The 25207-nt window shown below is 27.4% G+C and overlaps 3 protein-coding genes across 4 annotated transcripts in view; 1 reads left to right on the top strand and 2 right to left on the bottom strand.

Moving 5' to 3' along the window:
* Positions 1 to 1416: 1416 nt before the first annotated feature.
* LOC111633590 (leucine-rich repeat transmembrane neuronal protein 3-like) lies at positions 1417 to 3250 on the top strand. The gene is made up of 2 exons (XM_023378201.1): positions 1417 to 2619; positions 2872 to 3250. The coding sequence occupies exons 1-2, from the start codon at positions 1458 to 1460 to the stop codon at positions 2958 to 2960; spliced, it is 1251 nt and encodes a 416-aa protein (XP_023233969.1). The 5' UTR covers positions 1417 to 1457; the 3' UTR covers positions 2961 to 3250.
* A 2336-nt stretch (positions 3251 to 5586) lies between these two features.
* The window catches only part of LOC111633578 (flotillin-1-like), a 29977-nt gene continuing 10356 nt past the window's right edge, over positions 5587 to 25207 (bottom strand). Inside the window, exons 4-12 of one of the 2 annotated variants that reach the window (XM_023378182.1) lie at positions 15099 to 15242; positions 14904 to 15023; positions 14358 to 14453; positions 14146 to 14265; positions 10602 to 10816; positions 10358 to 10403; positions 10109 to 10246; positions 9458 to 9622; positions 5587 to 7061 (exon numbers count right to left, since the gene is read on the bottom strand). In XM_023378182.1, coding sequence (XP_023233950.1) covers positions 7032 to 7061; positions 9458 to 9622; positions 10109 to 10246; positions 10358 to 10403; positions 10602 to 10816; positions 14146 to 14265; positions 14358 to 14453; positions 14904 to 15023; positions 15099 to 15242 — 1074 coding nt within the window. In that variant the 3' untranslated portion in view covers positions 5587 to 7031. Of the gene's footprint in view, positions 7062 to 7336; positions 7573 to 9457; positions 9623 to 10108; positions 10247 to 10357; positions 10404 to 10601; positions 10817 to 14145; positions 14266 to 14357; positions 14454 to 14903; positions 15024 to 15098; positions 15243 to 25207 lie in introns of those variants that run through there. The other variant, XM_023378190.1, reaches the window with a different exon arrangement.
* Positions 18329 to 25153, bottom strand: LOC111633600 (flotillin-1-like). The gene is made up of 7 exons (XM_023378209.1): positions 25012 to 25153; positions 24804 to 24923; positions 21594 to 21808; positions 21350 to 21395; positions 21101 to 21238; positions 20450 to 20614; positions 18329 to 18562 (listed from the first exon to the last, which is right to left on the bottom strand). Exons 1-7 carry the CDS (start codon positions 25084 to 25086, stop codon positions 18551 to 18553), a joined length of 771 nt encoding a protein of 256 aa, XP_023233977.1. The 5' UTR covers positions 25087 to 25153; the 3' UTR covers positions 18329 to 18550.

Consider the following 25207-nt stretch of genomic DNA (forward strand, 5'->3'; position numbering starts at 1 on the left):
AGATATCGTCATTACGACTTATACAATAGGATTTACTACTACCGAAATATAATTATTGAAATTATTATATATATATATATATTTAATTCGAATTGTATGTGTTAAATTTATAATATTGGATATATCTTCTATACAATGTTATACAGTAGATATTTAAATTTGAAGGACGTGAGAAGTGGGACAATGAGACGAATAAATAACTCGTTGTTCGGTATATAATGGAAGTTAAATGAGGCGTTGGGAAGCACTTTATGAACATTGATTTTTAAATACGGCTTATCGTCTTACGCAATGTTGCGAGACACATTCAACGTAATACGCGTAATCTAAAGTACAATGTACTTAACTTTTTGCTGTTTTAATGTCGCGGATCGTTTTAAAAGTTCGTCTCCATTATTTACGAGAATACCCAAATGATCAGCGACATTAAATCAGTTTACCCATCAACTTTTAACTTGAATATAATAAATAAGATATCAGTAAAGTAATCCACGACGTATAAAACAAGTAACAGATAGAGCGTTATATTAGTGATTTATCTCCCTCTTTAAAACAAATATTTATAACTAGACAATTATACAAATGTCGATAAACTATTCTGCTTCAACTCAACACTTTTTAAAACAATTTCCTTTCGACTATTACAATAACAATGTATTTTTTTTTAAGGTGTTTTAAACTTGAAACCAACCAATGTACAACTAGATATTTTGTGAATTATCTTTAACTTATTCAATTATTTAACCTTGAAAGAATATAAAAGATCTATTAAACTACAAGAGCATTCATTGAGGAGAATAAAAGAACCTCCATATTTTGTAATTTTCCTATTATGGTTCGTTTATAAGGAGGCAATGTCGTAAATTATTTAAATATACGCTTCGAAAAACCGTATCACTTTTCCTATTCTTAGCTTTCCTCTGCTTTTTTTTTTTTTTTTTTGTTTAAAGTATCATTAATGAGATACACGTGATAGAGTCGTGCAAACCACGTGTTTCTTAAGTAGCTTTTAACAGTAATTATAATTTAAAAAATTAATGATTAGTATGAAATTTTATATCCTAATAAATACCCTCCTTGAACATGTGAATATAATCATTCACGTGTTCGATGCGTGTTAAGTGGGTTCACTTTTCTTCAAAGATTCGTATATAATTCTACTAATTATCCCCCAATTTTTATAAAATTTAGGGGGATTTTTTTGGCTTAAGGAATTACTTCACTCACAGCGAATTTTTTATGTTATAAAAAAAACTATTTTTTAATGATATTTAATAACCTTTCAACGTTAATTAAGATAAGTAGTTTAAAAAATATTCATTAAAAATCTAATAAGAGGAATTATTAGAAGTGAGCTTATCAAATTACCTTTATTTAATTTACTAACCAATGAAAATTCGCGACTGTTCTTTAAAAGGGAGGAGATAAAGCCAACCAACATTATACAATTGTTAACAATGCTTTTAGTCGGTTGTGCGGTGCTGCTGCTGAGCGTGTTACGATGCACGTCGTCGTTACCCATTACAAATTGTTCGGAAATCGAGGGGCCATGTTGGTGCCAGAACGAAAGGATTTATTTAAAAGTTCATTGTGAAGCAGTCAATAGAGAAATAAGATTTCACGACTCTATTAGTGAGATAACAGTGGAGGATGACGAAGTGGAAGAATTACAACCCGAAATGTTTAAGGGGATCTGCGTTAAGAGACTTATTTTACAACTTTCCGAATTGAAAAGAATTAATGAATCGACCTTCGAAGAACTAAAAGAATGCCTCGTCCTTCTCCTCCTCATGGATGGTAAACTGAGCAAAGTTCCGATCAATGCATTCAAAAATCTGAATAGTTTAAGAGTTTTGAGTCTTGCTGGCAACGAAATACGAAACGTTCCTTCTCTACAATCTCTTCCATTGCATCATTTGAGTTTGGCATCGAACAAGATATCGTCCCTTCCTAAAGATACCTTTCCTCCAGTTTTAAAAACACTGAGCGTTACCCACAACCATCTGAAGACCCTGAACGAATCTATGTTGCACTTGAAAGACGTGGCATGGCTATTCGTCTCTAGTAACTGGTTAACCAGCTTATCCGGTGAGTTAACGGGTATGAAATCTTTAGAAATGTTAGCAGCTTCCAATAACAATATAAAAGATCTAGGAGACTCTTTGAAAAATTTGAAGAAATTGAAATATTTGCATCTAGAACATAATCTCATCCGCAAATTGAAGAATGGTCTTCATAGTTTGTTTAATTTGAGAAGTCTCAACCTTTCATTCAATTTTATACGCAAGTTATACGGGAAAGAATTTATCAATTTGCTTAATTTGGAAAGTTTGGATTTGTCACATAACCAATTAGAAAGCGTTGGAGATACTTTCAAGTATACCAGAAAATTGGAAACTTTAATCTTGTCTGCTAATAAACTCTATATATTGGGAAGCAGTATTCGTTGCCCCAACCAATTAGGATATCTGGACCTATCTAAAAACTACCTGACTGACTTAGACTGGCTAATTGAAACGGATATTTATTATGATGATGATGATGATGGCGATGATAATGATATAGATCCTATTATCCCATGTAAAAATCATGTTACTGTAAGAAGGTTATTTATATCAGGTATGCAAAATTAGAAATTCAATAAGATAAACTTAAAAATAATGTTTTAGTGTAGTTAAATAATTCAGTAGCATGCAAATTTGGTGTTTTATTTACATGTAATTAAATTAAGTACAGCTTAAATACTGTATATTGAAACAATGGATTTTTAAAGTAGTTTAGAAAAGTATTTCTAGATAAAAAAAAATTCTTTAAAAGATTAATATAATTGAGAAATTGTTGAGGAATTAATTATCTATTTTGTTTTTTCAGGAAATCCTATGCAATGTCATTCTTTGCAGAAAGTTAATGCTACCATAAGTAAATATAAAATAAGAATTAGTGGTTTGCCAATCTGTTAAATTCCATTATATTGAAGAATTCATTGTAAATATTATATGTATTATAATTATTGCAACATCACTTAAATTTTTGAATATTCTATCAAGGTTAATTGCATAAAAGTCACTTCAGAGAATTACTTTCTATAGAATAATTTACTTCTGACAGTTGTAATCAAGAACAGAATAAATCCCAAATATTATCTATTATTCATGAGCATATTCAAGAAACTATGAATTATTTGAGTGCATAAATACAGTTCATTATGATTTCAGTAATAAATATATCTTCCATTCATTTTTATACTGTCTACTGCTGTTATATATTTTTTTAAATTAGATTACTAACTTTTTATAAGAAATTTATCTACAATAGATTATTTTTTAAATTTTAAACCATTTGCATTTATACAAATACATCAATAATCAAATGTTCTGAACCTCCATAAACAAAAATCAATTTATGCAAGTAATATATTCATTTTCATAAATCTTTCTATTATTATAAATAATTCTAATATACTGTAATAAATTATGGATGATTAATGCAATTCAATTAGAAATTATGCTATTAAAACCTCCACATTTTTAACTCTCTGCCTTGTTGATGCTAAGAGCGCCTTTCTTCTGTGCCCGTTAGACGTTTGGCCAATCTGCAATGGAACTATTGGGCGGTCAAGGACAAAGTCTGACTTATCCGGGTCGGATTTCCCCCAAAAAGTTCCCAGGGATGCCTTGCCCAAATTCAATTCGGGTCCTTAGAGTTGTAGGCTGATGCTGACCGTTTCGAAAGACTCAAACTGATTATTTAAAACAAAATATAGTTTTTATACAGTATTTCAAAATTAATGAGGGCTTTTGTACTCAATGCTCAGTGCAGAGTGAACAGAAATTCCTGAAAAGAATTAAAGAATTTGACATTTTCTTTTTGGAATAATCTTCCCAATACACAAATTCAATAGAATTTATTAAATGTAAATAGTTACTTTCTAAGATATTTTACTTTAATTCATACTCAGTTTTACATATAAAACAACTGCCGCAACTGCATCAATAGACTGTAACATCACTTGTGTCAGATATTCATATTTCAGACTGCTTATTTTCATATTAATTTTTCTATATTTAAATATATCTATATCAATATCATCTCACTTTATATACCAGGGGTGGCCAAACCTTGTTATGATAGGAGCCATATAATGCCTGTTAGAAATATGCAAGAGCTGCACCTTCTATTAGAACAGTTATGTATGCTATATAGTTAAAATACTATAGTATATGGAAGCCTCGGAGTCTCGAAGAGCCATCTGTGCCTTGCGAGCTGCAGTTCATCCACATGGTTATATAGTACTGTAAATTACTCATTTCAAATTATTTTTCAAAATGCTTACTGATGGAGGAAGATAATGATTCAAGTTTAAAACTTTTTAAATTCGTCAATCTTATTATAGTAACTATTAAAATTCAATTAAAATAATACTAATACAAATATTTATTGATTTCTATTAAAAACATTTCATTCCAATTGTTTGTATACAGTATATATTAATATAAATCTGACGTTTTGATATTGTGATGTAGATCATTTCAATAACACCAAGTCGGAATTAAAATCATAATTATTTATTCACATAATAAATTTTAAACTACATTCTTTAAATAAAAGATTAAAATTTTGAACTTTATAAAACCTTTAATAATTAATACTTTTAATAATACTTATTTGATACTTTTTTTAAAGTTCTAAGTCATACATAATAATAAGAAAATAGCATAATAATAAAAATTAGAAAGGTTACGAATGCCGGTGATTTCGTAAATTATTTTAACAAGGCAACGGGAAAACTAATCTCGAGTTTCCGATAACTGTAACGTACGTCATGGTTATGGTAACTCAAAATTTGATTGCCAGATGGGCGAGGTGGTTAAGGTGTCACCCTGCCACTCCGGGGAACCCAGGATCGAATCTGGGCGGGCCACCTCTGAAATTGTGCACGGGTGGTAAGTCCCGGATATGTCCCTCGCCATCTGGTCACCATTGTTGTGGGCTTTGCCAAACCCATGATGCATATGGAAAAAAGTCTCTCTTAATGCCCATGGGATGGAAACAGCTTAGAAATTCAAAATGTATCGGATATATGACACGTATTGAAGATCATTGGGTTGAAGCTATTTGTAATTAAAAGATTAAATACAAAAAACAAGAAACTTGGGATTATTTATCAATTGCTTATTGGAAATTCAAGATTAGTTATCTCTGCTACAGTACTTTATTAAGGTTTAATATTGTCTTTTGATAGGATATTCATTAAATTTCAATAAATATTTCAAAATTGATATTTAAAAAAAAATACAAAAATTGTATTTTTGTTTTTTAATTACATAAATCTTCATTTAATTTTTTAGAAATGAAAGAAAAACAAACAATTAAAAATGTTTAATATATTAATCATTGTTACTTTATGAAATGTCAGATTGAAAACTGCAATATAAATTCACAATTTATAATTAATTTCAATTGTACAATAATACAAATTCCACAATACTATGACAATATTAAAAATGTTTATTAAAAAATCATTAGATTTTAAATTTTGAATACAAAATAAACTCCACAAGAGGAAAATGGAATCAATTGCTTTCATTATAGTATCTTATAAACGCTATAATATATGCTATAATTCTTTTTTTTTTTTTTAAGGCAATATAGTCTTTGCACAGTAACACTTGTTAGTCGCATACAGCTTGCATAACATCAACGATGCGTTCCAATTTAGATAGGAAATTAAAACTCTGATTTTATATAAGACTAAATTTTCAAAACAGATTCTACAGGCAAACAGTTTTATTCCTATCGCGTTCACACTTAATCTCGCAGAGTTCGTCTAATTAAATTAAAAATTACGAGGAAGAAGAGAGGTTAGTTCCATCGTGTCGAGAGGAAGAAATGGATTTTGGATCCTCTATCTAGTGCCTTTAATAAATATTACTGCATAATTATCGATCTATAGTGCATAAATGACTATTTGAAGCTACTTTACAGTATTAAAGTACATATATATTTAAATTACTACAGACAGTTTTGGACTTGGTAAATCTATATATATGTATTATACATTGCAACTGCTATATTAAAAAAATACAAAAAACATGTTTCTTATAAAAACTGAATATTTATATTATCTACAGAATATAAATTAAAATTAAAAAGATACTTTGAAACCCTGAGTAAATTAAATTAAAAAAAAATACACTTTTTAAATATTTTTTATTTGAATAGATTCACATTAAATGTTTGGGAGGTGAAACAAATATTTGTTAACTGATAATAATAACAAACAAAAAATATTAAATTTTTTACATTATAAATGATTTATATATATATATTTGATGCTATTTTACTGGCTCAATATTTTCTGAATGAAGTAATATATATATAATGTATGCTTATTTGGTCTAAAATATTTAAATTTTGGTCACATGTTTAAAGTTTGTACTTTTCAAAAGGAGATGAATCATAAAATATACTGTCTTCTCTTCTTAAGAACCTCCAATATTAAATACTGTCAAGATTCTTTCTAAAATCATCAACTTTCCAAACGTGCATCAAGAATAAAAAATGATTACAATGAATGAAATTCAATCTTTCAGAATAATGACTATAATATTGATAGTTAACGAAATAAAAAAAGAAAATCATCAAAGCTCTTTACATAAAATACACAAAGTTTCAATATAAAATAACTACCAAATGCTAAGTTTCATCATCGTATTAATATAAAAGTCGAATGAATTCCGAGAAATTAATGCACAAAGTACATGAAAATTCACAAATGTAATGTTGAGAAATATGTGAAGAAAGCAAGGCACAGTTTTTAAATGATAAATAAGAAATATGAAATATATATTATATATATATACTGTAAATATAATATATATGTTTTATATATAAATATTGATCATTCATTTGAAGACTAGACATATAGCAAATTGCAAATTGGCAGCAAATACTTTGACCTTTACTTTTATTAACAATACAACGTAGAAAAAACTTGCAAAAGATTAATTCAAATAAATCCTCGTCAGATTTTACATGGTGGCTTGCGCTATTTTCAGCGACTGTAAAAATATTTTAAATGTTTTGTTAATATTTTATTTGATAAATTTAAAATTTAATATAAATTTTTTTAAAATATAATCTAGCTTAAACACTAAAAAAATGTCTTAAATTAATTCATCAACTAATTAATAATCAATTTTAAAAAGTTTATTTCTGAATTCCATGTTTTATATTAATGAATGTTGTAATACACTTGTCATTTGAAAAACTAAAAATCTTAAAAATCCATGTGGAATACACTTGGATTTTTAAGATTTTTAGTTTTACAAATAGTTATATAGATTATGGGAGGGGACTACGATGAAGAGTGGATTTTACGATGGCTTCCCGTACACTCTTGTTGAGATACGACCCTTAAGAAGTGATAAATATAGATTGAGGATGTGCACTTCATAGCCTTTTTGTTGCTTTGGATGGAGGAGGAGGCCACATGGGTTTGTGTTGAACTTGGTGAGGAAATCTTGTAGGTTGGGCTTGTTGTGCTGCATGATGAGGACATCATCTATATAGCTAACATAAAACAGGATTTGATTTGAAAAATGGTAGAAAACGTTTGTTTTTTTCATTTCTGCATTAAAGTTCTTTTTATGTACTGAATTTTAGTTTTCTGGTTGTGTATTAATAACGTATTCTAGATTATCCAGTAATTAATTTGTAATATAATTAGAATTAAGCAACATATATAATTAAATTGAAAATTATACAGGAATTGATAATATCATAATATTACAATTATCAAATGAAGTATAATTACAATTAAGTCTAAATTTCAAATAAGTGTTTACATACAGTAGAACCTCGCTAATTTGGACTAATTGGAGAAAGCCTAGTCCAAATTAACAAGGTTCTTGCTCGAATGCATATTGTACAATCCAAGAAGTAGTAATATCATCATACTTTTAATTGCCTAAATTTACTAATTTGAGCTTAAAAAAGAAGCTAATTTTTGCTTATGATTCCTTTTCTAACTGTTCCTCAATCACATCTCAATGCATCTGTTTAAGAGTAAGGTAATAAATAATTTTTAAAGACAGATTAGAATTGACAAATTCATTATTTTAAAAAGAAGAGATTGATGCAAAAATATAGTCTGAATTAGTAAGATAATAGAAGTAATGGGGTGTTGCTTTTCTAAATAAATTAAGAATCATTTCATTATCCAAATATTGAAACAAGAGCATTTTTCTTAAGACGACAGCTCTAATCCGTACCTAGTTTTAAAACTATAGAAAGATTGAAAGAAACTGCAGAGAAAATATTGAATTTTTCTACAAAAAATTATTTTGAAGAAGAACACTAAATTGGATTTTAAATACAGTACATTGTTAGTATCTGAACAACTTTATATTTAAAATAATACAGAAATACATTTTATAAAAATTTCACTAACAGATTTAGACTTCAATTAGAAATATACTGAAATTTTAGCATAAACTAAATTAGGAAATATTCATATTTTAAAAATTTATGCTTTGTAAATTCAAAAAATTAATTCCATTTTGTTCGTTTTTCAATTCTGTCTTTAACAAAACACATTGACATTAGTAAAAATAATTGTTATTTGTCTCTCAATTTATTATTTTTTTACAAAACTGTTATCTCTCGCCATTTTCTATTATACAGTAAACTCTACTTATTGTAATCACTTTAAGACTTGTCTAAACTGCATTATGTAAGGTAAATAAGAATACGATGAGAGAAAATTCTGGTTTCATTGATTAACATTAAAAGTGTATAAATTAATCAAATCTTTTAAATTGTCTTAACAATTAATAATTAATAAATACATCCAAAATTATTTATCTTCTACCAACTTCAACAACAATTAATATAATGCCAGCTATTTAAACTATTGTATTGTGAGCAAATAATGCATAAAATGGTTAATTTAAAGCAATTGTTAAGATCAATATCAGTAACTTACGATAATTTTATGAAAAGAACACACAAAAAGACTTATTTAACTGAAAATAATTATAAGAATAACAAAGTTCTGAGTAAAATAAGTGAAGTTTGCATAACATATTAAAATGTTTTGGAACCTGCTAATTTTGGTAACATTAATTAACTGCAATTACAATAAGTAGAGCTTACAGTATGTGAATAAATATTTAAACTCTATATTCTACTTATATTTAATAATGAAATATTAAAGATAAAACAACAAATTCTAGTTAGAAACAATTTATCTAACTTAATTATTTAAAAGCAAAAGAGAATACATTTTCTGCAATTTTTACTATTCATTTTTATTTAATCTAAAAGCTGGAAGTTTTAAAATCTGTATTAAGTTTTTGATTCAGTTCAATAACTGTTTCGTGTATTTGTTTTGTGAAAAATGTTCATTATTCATGCAATTATTAAAGCTATAATAAAGAGATTTTCATAAACTTACGTTGACAATGTTAACACCTGTCATCTGACTGACCATGTGTGGAACTTTTGTCATAATATCCATTACTTCACCAGTTAATTTACTTGCTCCAATATCACCTTTACCGGATGAGACCATAACTACTTTCTTGCACTGAGTCAATGGAGCAGCTATCTCTGCAGCAACCTTTAATTTTAATTTCAAAATGTTATTACTTTCTACTGTTAATTACATCTATATGAATTATAACTATAACACATTTGTTTCAAGTAACTTTATATCAAGAATAAAAGAAAAAAAAACTAATTTTTTAGTTTGGAAATATCACGAAAAATTCAAATATAAAATTATAATTAATAATAATTAAAACTTTGACTCAATATAACTAAATATAGATGTACGAATTGTTCAAAAATGAATAATTAAATTGTATAATCGGCTCTATCATGAATTTTTAGTGCATAAACTAAATTAAAATATGATAATTTAAATCATAAATATTGAAAAAAATTAAAATTATTTCTTCTATTTGTTCTAATAAACAGTGCACTGTATATTACTTTTTCATCTTGCATCTGCACTGTTTATTAGAATAACTATAATATCTATTTTGAAAGATTTATTATAGTATAAAATGCAATTATCTAATTTATTTTTAAATTGATAGATTACCTTTGGCAATGTATCTAATACCATATCAATCATGGCTGCATCTTTGTATTCGCGGAAGGCATCGGCTTTCTTGGCCATTTGCTCGGCTTCTGCTTTGGCTTTAGCTTCTATTGCATAAGCTTCTGCTTCTCCTTTCAGCTAAAACATCATAAACTTTTATTTAAATTTACTTTAGCACAACAAATATTAGATAAAAATATATTTTACAAAACTACACTAAAGACTTTTTTTTATTATTCCTTTACATACTTTAACAGCTTCAGATTCTGCTTCGGCCTCCATAATAACTCTATTTCTGTATAAAACGAATTATAAAAATATAACATTCAGCAGTTTTTCGAGACAGAGATAATCTAAATATTCAATATTAAAATTTATATAAAATATAAGAAATTATCTAATTAAATTCTCAACTCTTAATGTTTTAAATTAACTATAGTCAATAAATCATTTCAATGTTTTTGAAATGCAACTTTATTCTGTTTCTTCTTACCTATTAGCTTCGGCTAATTTCTCTAAACGATACTTTTCTGCTTCGGCAGGACGGCGAATAGTTGCCTCCAATTCTTTCTCTTTACGCATAATTTCTTGTTCTTGAATCTGTATTTCTTGAGTTCTTTCAACAACTTTTACTTGCATTTGTTCTTCTTTTATGCGCTGACGTGTTTTAGCAGCTTGCAAATTATAAGCAAGATCACTTTCGGCTTTCTGAAATAATTTATTTAAACACATTTTAAATAAAATTTTATAATTAACTTTGAACAAAAGATAATAATTTCAATTATTTTCTTAAAAAAGTTTTTATTTCCAATTTAATATACAATATGCTACACCAAAATAAATTTAACTTATTTAAAAACCAAAATAAATTTAACTTATTTAAATTTTATAAAAATTAATATGATCAGTTATATAAATATTTCAATCTTAACATATAAAAAGATCAAACTGCATCAACTTTATGACAGATAATTAGTAGTATATGAAACTATAAGATATAGAACAGTAATTTGTATTTTTAAATATAGTTAATACATAGTAAAGTCAAAAATAAACAGACCTTTTAATGTAACTTTTACTACATTAATAGTACAATGTTATAAAGACCGTCTTCAAAATAAGTACCTTCTACAATTACCAGGGCTGTGGAGTCGCGTAAAAATCTACCGACTCCGACTCTTCCTTACCATCTGACTCCAACCAGGGGCCGAAGTAAGTAAATAGGAGTTGGAGTTGGCGGATTTTTTGACAACTCCGACTCTGGCTAAAACACCAAAACTCCACGACTCCAACTCCACAGCTCTGACAATTACACACATCTGCCAACATTCATATGCTTATTAAAACACCCATACAGTCAATTTTTGTATTTTCTCTTTGAGCATAATTATTGCAACACCTTTTTGATATTAAAGATCTAGTATATTACAAGTTTATTTTCCATGGTAAACTTATTAATAATCATGGTTGTTTCTGTGACACAGTAAGATGAAAACTGCCTCACCTCTTACAAGCAAACAGCTGAAATCATCATCATAACAGTGCTTCAGTACAAGAGGTAAGTGCTATGAAAATTGACTCAGGATAATGCCAAATGGACTTCAAAACTGTTTTAATAAGTGCAGAACTGTACCTTTTACATAACTGTGAAAAGTCTTTTACAGGTATCTTCTGTCTAAGGCATATTATTGGGTAATAAAAAAAGTTTGCGCAGTTTTATATAGTTATCAGTTTGAACATTAATTATGCAGTATTCCTTGTAGATGGCTGGCTATTTTTATTTCTGTTTTTAATTTAGACTTTCATACAAATTTGTTCAAAAAATTTTAACTGTGTAATTATTATAATAAATGTGAAAACAGATGTCAAAATGTCAGCTTCAAATACAGTTATTTGAGCATGCTTGCTTTATGAATTTATACTTTGAACAAATGTTACAAAAGTTTCCAGAAAGATATGTACCACAATGTCTGATCAAAAAATGCTATAAAAAATTTGCATCAGATGTCTCTTGAAGACGCACCCTGTGAAAGATGGCAAAAAGCCATTGATAACAATGAATTAAAGAATGCTACTGAGCTAAAGTTAAGTCAATCATGTGGACAGCTGCAAAAAGACTTGGTATGAATAATGAAACCATTTGTCTGCACTTGCATTGACTGGAAAAAATGTACAAATTAGGCAAATAGGTTCTACAAAGTCATAGCAGAAAACAAATTCTAGTGATTTTCAATTTGTTTATCTCTTCTTTCTCATCTTAAGAGCAAGCTGTGTTTTTGGACAGACTATTGGCATGTAATGAAAAATGGATTATGTACTGCAACACTGAGTAATTTTATCATTGGCAATCTTATGTCTTCTATATCAAAACCTGCAATTCATCAACAGAAAATTTTGTTGTGTGTTTGATGGAATATATAACAGGTATTCTTTATTACAAGCGCTTATCCTCAAACCAAACAATCACAGGGGAAGTTTACTCTGATCAGCTGCAATGTGTGCATGAGAAGCTTTTCCAAAAACACCAGGAACTGATTAATTGCAAAGGTGTGTTTCCTCAAAATTATGGAAAATTTCACACTTCAAGAATGATTCAGAAAAAGCTCCATAGCTCTTCTTGAGAAAGTCTACTCCACCCACAATATTCACCAGACCTCTCACCATCTGATTTTCATGTTTTCTTATTACTTGACAATCAAATACTTAACCACCAATTTTGAAATCAAGAGGAATAGAAACATAGTTAAATGAGGATTTAGCTTCTAAAGAATTTCATAATAAGGTAGTTTATAAACTTATTTCTCATTGAAGAAAGTAATTAATTGTGATGATGCATATTTTTTTAGAATAAAATATCCTTGTTTTATTTTCATGATGTTTTAATGTTATCTTAGAAAGCCAAACAAATTATTTTGTTACCTGATACTAATACTATTAAATGTTTGGTTTATTTTTTACTCTACCATGCATAATACTTTTTAACTGTTTATTGACAATATCATCATTTAAACATAAGAAATAAAATAATAAAAAGACAATAAAATGGTTCTCAAATAATTTATAAAAATAAGATTTAACAACAAAAAACATAAAATAATACAATTACTATTAAATACAATTTACATCTTTAATTTAGATTAATGTATTAGCATGTATTAATAAAGTTTTCAAGTAAATACAAAAATTCATCTGAAAATAATTGCAGTATGAATTTTAAAACTTAAAATATCTGTACAACTTGTTTTAACTGTATTGTTACTCTTAAAATGTATTAGCATCAAGTAAATAAACTATTGCACTGCAGTTCACTGTTAAATAAAGATTAAATATTGCTTAGTAATTTAAATTTAGCATTAAAATCCAATAAAAATCTTGTAATCATTTTTGTATGCTCATAGATTTCTAAATGTATGCATGATTCATATGTATGTATCATGCATATATACATATACAAGAATCTAATACAGTAATACCTCGACTTACGCTACCCTGACTTACGCAAACCCGGAGTTACACAATTTTCAAATCTCGTCAATTCGTCTTTTGTTTGAGCGCAATGCAACCCTTGATTACTCACTCCCCCACACTATTGTTCAGCTTATATGTACGGACGTGTTGTGCGGAATCGACGCATAGCTACAATTTATTTTGTGTTATTTATTTCTGTGTTTGTTATATCTACGGAGACTTCAGAGATTCTATGTGGTGATTTCTTGTAACTGTGAACGAATCAAAAGATGAGATAAGATTAACGAGAACATTTATTAGCTTACATACATCCGACTCAGATTTTACACAAATTGCGAAATTACACCCTGACTTACGCGAATTCAACTTACACGGTTATCGCTTGGTCCCACCTATCACGTAAGTTCGGGGTATTACCGTATAATATAAACATACAAATAACATCGTTTCACATTTTGTTTTGCCTTTCTAATTTTTCATTTAAAAACCTCAATCCAAAAATAATGTTTCATCTATTAAGAAAAACTAAGTTTTTATAAAAAAATAAATAATGATTAACACAATCTTACCTTAGTATTCACTTCCATATCATAAGCTGCCTTTTTTAATTCAAAATCTCTTTGAGCTTTTGCAATTTCTGTATCATTTAGATAACGAGCAGCCATTCTTTCTTCTTCTGCAAGTGCTTCCTGCATAGAAAAAAAAGTTATTAAATTATTATTTTCTTTAAAGATTAATATGTCTTAACGTAGCTTTTAAATTTTATACATTTTGAACATACCTTAATTTGGGCATCACGACGGGCTTCGGCTTCTCCGATTCGAGCATCTCTCTTTACTTCTGCTGTCCGAGCCATTCCGAGTGCTTTTAAATAACCCTTTTAAAACAATAATTATTATTAATTCTAAAATTACAATTTAACAAGACTGAAATAGATTCAAATTTATAGCATAAATTACAAATTATTTGATAAGATTGTATTTATTTTCTGACTTTACGAATATTAATCAATTTTCAAATTTTTTTAAAGTTATAAAATAAAAGAACATTAGAATTGAATCTCTCTTCTCATACTAGGATACAAAGTGATAATGTAACAATACTGACCATCCATTAATTACATTTACTGTACAATTTAAGGAGAGAGGGGAACAATGAGCTTTGCTATATCATCTTTCTACTCACAGATCAAGAATCTTAGTATATTCATCAAATAAAAAATAAGAGCCGATGAATAAGACAGTACTGGTACAAATATTTTGTTTTCTTAACTCATAATTAGTAATTTCTATAATTTATAAAATATTTTTAAAATGTCAATACTTACTTGATCATCACTTATATCTTTAATTGTATATGAAACTACTGTAATTCCCATATTAACTAAATCAGAAGAGGCAACTTCAAATACTTGTTTAGAAAACTTTTTGCGGTCTTTATATATTTCCTGATTTAATTTTCAAAAATTATTATTTACATTCATGCAAATATTTCAATTTTATTTTAAATTTATTTTTCTCACCTCAACTGACATTTGTCCCATGATAGCTCGTTGATGCCCTTCGAGTGTCTCTTTTGCCACATTCATAATTTCGTCTTCATTTTTTCCAAGAAACTGCTCACAAGCAGCTCTCAACATTTCAACATTTTGTCCTTGAATTTTTACCTGAAACCATAAATTTATAAATCAAGATAATTTGGAATAAGTTTTTAAATGCAGTTTATTAATTTGAACATTTTTCTTGTAGAGAATGAGTGAATATTTCATTTTAATTCAGACAAAATTCCACTCATTAATTAAATGGTAATGAAAAGACTTCCAAAATAGAAGTGGATTTTCTTTTTCTGTTCTTTTTAGAGCTTTATTTTCATTTTGGTTCTTTGTAAAAATCAAAACCATGCTTCAGTATGGGTATAATGACTCTTCCTTACTGCAATTGCATAACTGTATAAGTAGGAAGTGATGTAACTAGTGACTAAACTGATCAGAAACAGAGTTCCAATTTAATTTATAAAAGCATACTGTTTTCCTACGTTTTGACAAACTTTCCTAATTAATGTCTATGGATTTAGCTGAGATGCTACTCTATTTTATTGTAACACTTTTGTGGCTATTGCTGTAATATTAATTTTCTACTGCAAATTTCTGCAGGACTGTTTTAATTTCTCCTGAATCTTATTCATGCACTTTCACATATTTTATACCTGTGATGAGTAGTAACACAGATATTCTCATTAACTTATCAAAACTCTAGCAATTGTTTTGCTTTGATTTTATATTAATATAAATAATATCTCGTTTTTTTAATATAAAATGAATAGAAGATTTTCTTTTTTTTTTTAAAGTAAACAATTTCTGCTGATGTATAATCAACATATGAAGACCATATACATACTTAATATTAAACTGATTATATATAAACAGTGTCATCCAAAAAAAATGTTACCATTATAACTTATTGTTATTATGTTAATTATTATCTGAAAAGTATGTGATGTACAGTACATCAATGAATAGAGTAACTGTTTAAGTTTCATCCTCCATCTATATTTAAACATCTTTTCTAATAACTCTAGGAAATATCATAAACGAAAATAGCAATTCCACAATATAATAGGCGTGCTGTGTTCTGAAGTTTGTAGAGTCAGAATCATTCATCACACAAGTAATCTGTAGGAGCTGTAGAATTGTGGCTGCTATAAGATGAGTGACAATGGTTATGCTATAGTGAGTGTAGAAAAAATATGAGTATTGGTTGGATGTGTGCAGTGTGACACAAGGTGCACAAATTGAGAAATTGTAATGGGCAAATGTGAAACCTTCCAATGTTTTAATGTACATTACAACATTCTCAAATAATAATTAACATAATTACAATAATTTAAAATGTTAGCATTCTTTTTTTTGGAAGACCCTGTATATATAAAAAGCACTGAGAATAAGATGAAATTAACGACAAAAACAAGAATGCTAAAGATGAATTGTTATTTACCAGCCAAAGTTTAATTTCTATAACATACAGTTTTATGATTTCATTTCATTTCTCTAATTTATCAATAATATAGCATCATTTCTTGTCAATCACAATTTTCAAAACTGTAGTTTTCATATAATGCAGAATAATGCAATTGCTATTGTAAATTATTTAAGATTTTAATTTATGATCATTTATATTCTATTTTATAGCAAAATAAAAAGTAATGTTTTGTACTGTTTCAATGTTAGCAGTAGAAAACATTATTTTCCACTGTCAATGAGATAGAAAGTTCAATTAAAGTTTATATATTGCTCTTCCTAGCATGACACCACTTTCGTAATTCAGAAATTATGAAAATCAGTAATTTCTGAAGTTTAAATTAAATTGCTAGGGCTAACACTCACTGCCAAAAAAAAAAACAAGGGAATGTAGATGTCTTACAATCTTACTGATCAATTTATAAACATTAATCAGTCACTCAATGTAAAATTAAATGTTTTTTTATTATACAATATATTCAGTATCATTGTTATCCTTCTCTTATCTCCATATTTATTAAAATGCATCTGTTTTGTTAACTGTACTTTTACAAACCATGACATTTTTTTTTACAACATATCCCCACAGCTGGGAAGAAAGGGCTGTACTGTTAATTATTTAATTTTTGTATTTGGAAATTTTTTTTAACACTGAGATTTAAAATAAATAACAATTAATATTTCAAAAATTATTTACAGTATAATCTTTTACATCATGTTAATAATATTCCTAGAAAAAAAATATATTTCTACAAATTATATTCTTTTTTCAAGACAGATTTATTGTAAGCTGACTGCAACTACGTTGAGTTAGCTGAGTTTTAAAAATAAAAACAAGTACCACATTTTTGTTATTGAGTTTTTTATATGTTTTTATTATAATAATAATCTGCTAACTTATGTAACTTTAAATTGAAGTTGAATAGAAATACAGTTCATAAAGTATAATATTTAAGCAAAACTTAGCTCTTTTCCTTTGAAAAATTACATAATTAAATTAAATCTATAAATACATAAAATTTCAAATTAAANTAACATTAATTAACTGCAATTACAATAAGTAGAGCTTACAGTATGTGAATAAATATTTAAACTCTATATTCTACTTATATTTAATAATGAAATATTAAAGATAAAACAACAAATTCTAGTTATAAACAATTTATCTAACTTAATTATTTAAAAGCAAAAGAGAATACATTTTCTGCAATTTTTACTATTCATTTTTATTTAATCTAAAAGCTGGAAGTTTTAAAATCTGTATTAAGTTTTTGATTCAGTTCAATAACTGTTTCGTGTATTTGTTTTGTGAAAAATGTTCATTATTCATGCAATTATTAAAGCTATAATAAAGAGATTTTCATAAACTTACGTTGACAATGTTAACACCTGTCATCTGACTGACCATGTGTGGAACTTTTGTCATAATATCCATTACTTCACCAGTTAATTTACTTGCTCCAATATCACCTTTACCGGATGAGACCATAACTACTTTCTTGCACTGAGTCAATGGAGCAGCTATCTCTGCAGCAACCTTTAATTTTAATTTCAAAATGTTATTACTTTCTACTGTTAATTACATCTATATGAATTATAACTATAACACATTTGTTTCAAGTAACTTTTATATTAATGAATGTTGTAATACACTTGTCATTTGAAAAACTAAAAATCTTAAAAATCCATGTGGAATACACTTGGATTTTTAAGATTTTTAGTTTTACAAATAGTTATATAGATTATGGGAGGGGACTACGATGAAGAGTGGATTTTACGATGGCTTCCCGTACACTCTTGTTGAGATACGACCCTTAAGAAGTGATAAATATAGATTGAGGATGTGCACTTCATAGCCTTTTTGTTGCTTTGGATGGAGGAGGAGGCCACATGGGTTTGTGTTGAACTTGGTGAGGAAATCTTGTAGGTTGGGCTTGTTGTGCTGCATGATGAGGACATCATCTATATAGCTAACATAAAACAGGATTTGATTTGAAAAATGGTAGAAAACGTTTGTTTTTTTCATTTCTGCATTAAAGTTCTTTTTATGTACTGAATTTTGGTTTTCTGGTTGTGTATTAATAACGTATTCTAGATTATCCAGTAATTAATTTGTAATATAATTAGAATTAAGCAACATATATAATTAAATTGAAAATTATACAGGAATTGATAATATCATAATATTACAATTATCAAATGAAGTATAATTACAATTAAGTCTAAATTTCAAATAAGTGTTTACATACAGTAGAACCTCGCTAATTTGGACTAATTGGAGAAAGCCTAGTCCAAATTAACAAGGTTCTTGCTCGAATGCATATTGTACAATCCAAGAAGTAGTAATATCATCATACTTTTAATTGCCTAAATTTACTAATTTGAGCTTAAAAAAGAAGCTAATTTTTGCTTATGATTCCTTTTCTAACTGTTCCTCAATCACATCTCAATGCATCTGTTTAAGAATAAGGTAATAAATAATTTTTAAAGACAGATTAGAATTGACAAATTCATTATTTTAAAAAGAAGAAATTGATGCAAAAAATATAGTCTGAATTAGTAAGATAATAGAAGTAATGGGGTGTTGCTTTTCTAAATAAATTAAGAATCATTTCATTATCCAAATATTGAAACAAGAGCATTTTTCTTAAGACGACAGCTCTAATCCGTACATAGTTTTAAAACTATAGAAAGATTGAAAGAAACTGCAGAGAAAATATTGAATTTTTCTACAAAAAATTATTTTGAAGAAGAACACTAAATTGGATTTTAAATACAGTACATTGTTAGTATCTGAACAACTTTATATTTAAAATAATACAGAAATACATTTTATAAAAATTTCACTAACAGATTTAGACTTCAATTAGAAATATACTGAAATTTTAGCATAAACTAAATTAGGAAATATTCATATTTTAAAAATTTATGCTTTGTAAATTCAAAAAATTAATTCCATTTTGTTCGTTTTTCAATTCTGTCTTTAACAAAACACATTGACATTAGTAAAAATAATTGTTATTTGTCTCTCAATTTATTATTTTTTTACAAAACTGTTATCTCTCGCCATTTTCTATTATACAGTAAACTCTACTTATTGTAATCACTTTAAGACTTGTCTAAACTGCATTATGTAAGGTAAATAAGAATACGATGAGAGAAAATTCTGGTTTTCATTGATTAACATTAAAAGTGTATAAATTAATCAAATCTTTTAAATTGTCTTAACAATTAATAATTAATGAATACATCCAAAATTATTTATCTTCTACCAACTTCAACAACAATTAATATAATGCCAGCTATTTAAACTATTGTATTGTGAGCAAATAATGCATAAAATGGTTAATTTAAAGCAATTGTTAAGATCGATATCAGTAACTTACGATGATTTTATGAAAAGAACACACAAAAAGACTTATTTAACTGAAAATAATTATAAGAATAACAAAGTTCTGAGTAAAATAAGTGAAGTTTGCATAACATATTAAAATATTTTGGAACCTGCTAATTTTGGTAACATTAATTAACTGCAATTACAATAAGTAGAGCTTACAGTATGTGAATAAATATTTAAACTCTATATTCTACTTATATTTAATAATGAAATATTAAAGATAAAACAACAAATTCTAGTTAGAAACAATTTATCTAACTTAATTATTTAAAAGCAAAAGAGAATACATTTTCTGCAATTTTTACTATTCATTTTTATTTAATCTAAAAGCTGGAAGTTTTAAAATCTGTATTAAGTTTTTGATTCAGTTCAATAACTGTTTCGTGTATTTGTTTTGTGAAAAATGTTCATTATTCATGCAATTATTAAAGCTATAATAAAGAGATTTTCATAAACTTACGTTGACAATGTTAACACCTGTCATCTGACTGACCATGTGTGGAACTTTTGTCATAATATCCATTACTTCACCAGTTAATTTACTTGCTCCAATATCACCTTTACCGGATGAGACCATAACTACTTTCTTGCACTGAGTCAATGGAGCAGCTATCTCTGCAGCAACCTTTAATTTTAATTTCAAAATGTTATTACTTTCTACTGTTAATTACATCTATATGAATTATAACTATAACACATTTGTTTCAAGTAACTTTATATCAAGAATAAAAGAAAAAAAAACTAATTTTTTAGTTTGGAAATATCACGAAAAATTCAAATATAAAATTATAATTAATAATAATTAAAACTTTGACTCAATATAACTAAATATAGATGTACGAATTGTTCAAAAATGAATAATTAAATTGTATAATCGGCTCTATCATGAATTTTTAGTGCATAAACTAAATTAAAATATGATAATTTAAATCATAAATATTGAAAAAAATTAAAATTATTTCTTCTATTTGTTCTAATAAACAGTGCACTGTATATTACTTTTTCATCTTGCATCTGCACTGTTTATTAGAATAACTATAATATCTATTTTGAAAGATTTATTATAGTATAAAATGCAATTATCTAATTTATTTTTAAATTGATAGATTACCTTTGGCAATGTATCTAATACCATATCAATCATGGCTGCATCTTTGTATTCGCGGAAGGCATCGGCTTTCTTGGCCATTTGCTCGGCTTCTGCTTTGGCTTTAGCTTCTATTGCATAAGCTTCTGCTTCTCCTTTCAGCTAAAACATCATAAACTTTTATTTAAATTTACTTTAGCACAACAAATATTAGATAAAAATATATTTTACAAAACTACACTAAAGACTTTTTTTTATTATTCCTTTACATACTTTAACAGCTTCAGATTCTGCTTCGGCCTCCATAATAACTCTATTTCTGTATAAAACGAATTATAAAAATATAACATTCAGCAGTTTTTCGAGACAGAGATAATCTAAATATTCAATATTAAAATTTATATAAAATATAAGAAATTATCTAATTAAATTCTCAACTCTTAATGTTTTAAATTAACTATAGTCAATAAATCATTTCAATGTTTTTGAAATGCAACTTTATTCTGTTTCTTCTTACCTATTAGCTTCGGCTAATTTCTCTAAACGATACTTTTCTGCTTCGGCAGGACGGCGAATAGTTGCCTCCAATTCTTTCTCTTTACGCATAATTTCTTGTTCTTGAATCTGTATTTCTTGAGTTCTTTCAACAACTTTTACTTGCATTTGTTCTTCTTTTATGCGCTGACGTGTTTTAGCAGCTTGCAAATTATAAGCAAGATCACTTTCGGCTTTCTGAAATAATTTATTTAAACACATTTTAAATAAAATTTTATAATTAACTTTGAACAAAAGATAATAATTTCAATTATTTTCTTGAAAAAGTTTTTATTTCCAATTTAATATACAATATGCTACACCAAAATAAATTTAACTTATTTAAAAACCAAAATAAATTTAACTTATTTAAATTTTATAAAAATTAATATGATCAGTTATATAAATATTTCAATCTTAACATATAAAAAGATCAAACTGCATCAACATTATGACAGATAATTAGTAGTATATGAAACTATAATATATAGAACAGTAATTTGTATTTTTAAATATAGTTAATACATAGTAAAGTCAAAAATAAACAGACCTTTTAATGTAACTTTTACTACATTAATAGTACAATGTTATAAAGACCGTCTTCAAAATAAGTACCTTCTACAATTACACACATCTGCCAACATCATATGCTTATTAAAACACCCATACAGTTAATTTTGTATTTTCTCTTTAAGCACAATTATTGTAACACCTTTCTCATATCAAAGATATGATATACTAATATACTAATATTACAAGTTTATTTTCTATGGTAAACTTATTAATATTCTTCATTGTTTCTGTGACACAGTAAGATGAAAACTGCCTCACCTCTTACAAGCAAACAGCTGAAATCATCATCATAACAATGCTTCAGTACAAGAGGTAAGTGCTATGAAAATTGCACTCAGGATAATGCCAAATGGACTTCAAAACTGTTTTAATAAGTGTAGAAATGTAGTCTTTTACAGGTATCTTCTGTCTAAGGCATATTATTGGGTAATAAAAAAAGTTTGTGCAGTTTTATATAGTCATCAGTTTGAACATTAATTATGCAGTATTCCTTGTAGATGGCTGGCTATTTTTATTTCTGGTTTTAATTTAGACTTTCATAGACATTTGTTCAAAAAATTTTAACTGTGTAATTATTATAATAAATGTGAAAACAGATGTCAAAATGTCAGCTTCAAATACAGTTATTTGAGCATGCTTGCTTTATGAATTTATACTTTGAACAAATGTTACAAAAGTTTCCAGAAAAATATGTACCACAATGTCTGATCAAAAAATGCTATAAAAAATTTGCATCAGAAGATGTCTCTTGAAGATGCACCCTGTGAAAGATGGCAAACAGCCATTGATAACAATGAATTAAAGAATGCTACTGAGCTAAAGTTAAGTCAATCGTGTGGACAGCTGCAAAAAGATTTGGTATGAGTAATGAAACCATTTGTCTGCACTTGCATTGACTGGAAAAAGTATACAAATGAAGCAAATGGGTTCTACAAACTCATAACAGAAAACAAATTCTAGTGATTTTCAATTTGCTTATCTCTTCTTTCTCATCGTAAGAGCAAGCTGTGTTTTTGGACAGACTATTGGCATGTGATGAAAAATGGATTATGAGCTCTTATCCTCAAACCAAACAATCACAGGGGAAGTTTACTCTGATCAGCTGCAATGTGTGCATGAGAAGCTTTTCCAAAAACACCAGGAACTGATTAATTGCAAAGGTGTGTTTCCTCAAAATTATGGAAAATTTCACACTTCAAGAACGATTCAGAAAAAGCTCCACAGCTCTCCTTGAGAAAGTCTACTCCACCCACAATATTCACAACACCTCTCACCATCTGAATTTCATCTTTTCTTGTTACTTGACAATCAAATACTTAATCAACAATTTTGAAATCAAGAGGAATAGAAACATAGTTAAATGAGGATTAAGCTTCTAAAGAATTTCATAATAAGGTAATTTATAAACTTATTTCTCATTGAAGAAAGTAATTAATTGTGATGATGCATATTTTTTTAGAATAAAATATCCTTGTTTTATTTTCATAATGTTTTAATGTTATCTTAGAAAACCAAACAAATTATTTTGTTACCTGAGACTAATACTATTAAATGTTTGGTTTATTTTTTACTCTATCATGCACAATACTTTTTAATTAAGCTTTTGACATTTTATAATCTCAAGCAATAATTTTTATTAAATTTAATAAATGTTATATAAAATGGTCAATCTATCAGTCCATACAAATATTTCAATATGTCTGTTATCACATAATTTAGCGTAATAGCATGTATTAATAAAGTTTTCAAGTAAATACAAAAATTCATCTGAAAATAATTGCAGTATGAATTTTAAAACTTAAAATATCTGTACAACTTGTTTTAACTGTATTGTTACTCTTAAAATGTATTAGCATCAAGTAAATAAACTATTGCACTGCAGTTCACTGTTAAATAAAGATTAAATATTGCTTAGTAATTTAAATTTAGCATTAAAATCCAATAAAAATCTTGTAATCATTTTTGTATGCTCATAGATTTCTAAATGTATGCATGATTCATATGTATGTATCATGCATATATACATATACAAGAATCTAATACAGTAATACCTCGACTTACGCTACCCTGACTTACGCAAACCCGGAGTTACACAATTTTCAAATCTCGTCAATTCGTCTTTTGTTTGAGCGCAATGCAACCCTTGATTACTCACTCCCCCACACTATTGTTCAGCTTATATGTACGGACGTGTTGTGCGGAATCGACGCATAGCTACAATTTATTTTGTGTTATTTATTTCTGTGTTTGTTATATCTACGGAGACTTCAGAGATTCTATGTGGTGATTTCTTGTAACTGTGAACGAATCAAAAGATGAGATAAGATTAACGAGAACATTTATTAGCTTACATACATCCGACTCAGATTTTACACAAATTGCGAAATTACACCCTGACTTACGCGAATTCAACTTACACGGTTATCGCTTGGTCCCACCTATCACGTAAGTTCGGGGTATTACCGTATAATATAAACATACAAATAACATCGTTTCACATTTTGTTTTGCCTTTCTAATTTTTCATTTAAAAACCTCAATCCAAAAATAATGTTTCATCTATTAAGAAAAACTAAGTTTTTATAAAAAAATAAATAATGATAAACACAATTTAATCTTACCTTAGTATTCACTTCCATATCATAAGCTGCCTTTTTTAATTCAAAATCTCTTTGGGCTTTTGCAATTTCTGTATCATTTAGATAACGAGCAGCCATTCTTTCTTCTTCTGCAAGTGCTTCCTGCATAGAAAAAAAAGTTATTAAATTATTATTTTCTTTAAAGATATCTCAAAACGTAGCTTTTAAATTTTATACATTTTGAACATACCTTAATTTGGGCATCACGACGGGCTTCGGCTTCTCCGATTCGAGCATCTCTCTTTACTTCTGCTGTCCGAGCCATTCCGAGTGCTTTTAAATAACCCTTTTAAAACAATAATTATTATTAATTCTAAAATTACAATTTAACAAGACTGAAATAGATNCTGCCACACTTAAGATTACATGAAGGAGACTATTCTCAA

The sequence above is a fragment of the Centruroides sculpturatus genome, unplaced genomic scaffold (assembly GCF_000671375.1).
Source record: "Centruroides sculpturatus isolate CEXI.00-Female unplaced genomic scaffold, Cexi_2.0 scaffold54, whole genome shotgun sequence".
Lineage (NCBI taxonomy): Eukaryota > Metazoa > Arthropoda > Arachnida > Scorpiones > Buthidae > Centruroides > Centruroides sculpturatus.

Coding starts and splice junctions, on each gene's coding strand:
- LOC111633590 (XM_023378201.1), top strand. CDS start 1,458: ATGCTTTTAGTCGGTTGTGCGGTGCTGCTGCTGAGCGTGTTACGATGC. Junction 2,620..2,871: donor AAGAAGGTTATTTATATCAG/GTATGCAAAATT, acceptor TTGTTTTTTCAG/GAAATCCTATGCAATGTCAT.
- LOC111633600 (XM_023378209.1), bottom strand. CDS start 25,086: ATGGCTCGGACAGCAGAAGTAAAGAGAGATGCTCGAATCGGAGAAGCC. Junction 24,924..25,011: donor GTCGTGATGCCCAAATTAAG/GTATGTTCAAAA, acceptor TTTTCTATGCAG/GAAGCACTTGCAGAAGAAGA. Junction 21,809..24,803: donor ATATGGAAGTGAATACTAAG/GTAAGATTAAAT, acceptor AAATTATTTCAG/AAAGCCGAAAGTGATCTTGC.